Source organism: Cicer arietinum, unplaced genomic scaffold (genome assembly GCF_000331145.2).
Source record: "Cicer arietinum cultivar CDC Frontier isolate Library 1 unplaced genomic scaffold, Cicar.CDCFrontier_v2.0 Ca_scaffold_3327_v2.0, whole genome shotgun sequence".
Taxonomy (NCBI): Eukaryota; Viridiplantae; Streptophyta; class Magnoliopsida; order Fabales; family Fabaceae; genus Cicer; species Cicer arietinum.
In genome coordinates, this window is record NW_027336976.1 from 1 (window position 1) to 1,074 (window position 1,074).

At 36.1% G+C, this 1,074-nt stretch overlaps 1 protein-coding gene across 1 annotated transcript; it reads left to right on the forward strand.

The window, feature by feature from the left end:
* Positions 1-257: 257 nt before the first annotated feature.
* On the forward strand, positions 258-566 carry LOC101512724 (uncharacterized; the record flags this gene model as incomplete). Its single annotated transcript, XM_004517000.1, has 1 exon — positions 258-566. A coding segment is annotated over exon 1 (309 nt), but the record flags the coding sequence as incomplete, so codon positions are not given.
* Between the last annotated feature and the right edge of the window lie 508 nt (positions 567-1,074).

The following is a 1,074-nucleotide window of genomic DNA, read 5'->3' on the forward strand; positions in this document are numbered from 1 at the left end:
AATGGAAAACAATTAGAGGAACACAAGGGTAATGATGTGGAAGTGAATGTTAACGATGATACTGAAAGAACCCAATCGTCAAGTGAGAGGGTAGATGAGGAAAAAGAAAAACCTTACGTGCCTCTGGCACCATACAAACCACCCATACCATTTACCCAAAGATTCGTCAAGGCTAAATTGAGGAGAAACTTAGGAAGTTTGTGGAAGTTTTGAAAAAATTATATATAAATATTTTGTTCACGGAAGCACTGTCTCAAATGTCGTCATATGCTAAATTTTTGAAAGAAATTTTGTCAAACAAAAGAAAACTTGACGACAATGAGGCAATTTCTTTAACTGAGGAATGTAGTGCCATAATTCAAAATAAATTGCCTCCCAAACATAAAGACCCTGGAAGCTTTTCTATTCCTTGTGTTATTGGTGATATGAGTTTTGAACGTGCTTTGTGTGATCTTGGGGTTAGTGTAAGCCTCATGCCTTTGTCAGTTTGTAAGAAGCTTGATGTGGGTGAGTTAAAGCCCACCAACATTTCCTTACAGCTAGCTAATCGATCTATCAAGTATCAGGTGAGAATATTAGAGGATGTTCCTATCTAAGTAGGACAATTGTTTATACCGACTGATTTTGTGGTCTTGGAAATGTAAGAGGACTCCCAAGTCCCTTTATTGGTTTTCCCCACCTATTATCCTTTGGCCCATTTACAACCTTGAAAAGTGTTTTTGATTCACATATGCTCTCATGAGAGATGTAATGGAGATTTGGTTAATAATCAAGCTTATGGCAGAAACATTGCATTGGTGAAACATTGAGTGAATGCCCATTACATTGAAACACATAGAATTTGATAGTTGAGTGTCATATTGATGAAAATTACGTTTTCATAGGAACCTAAGTCACTAATTTTGAACGGAAGTTGTTTATCCATTGGTTTTTGAAGCTGCCTATTGCATACACTTGAATTGAATGTAGAGTTCCTATTCATGGTGTCTGCTCGTCCATAATTTTTACCTAAAACAATTGCTTGAGGACAAGCAATGATTCAAGCATAGGGGAATTTGATAAACTATAATTTAT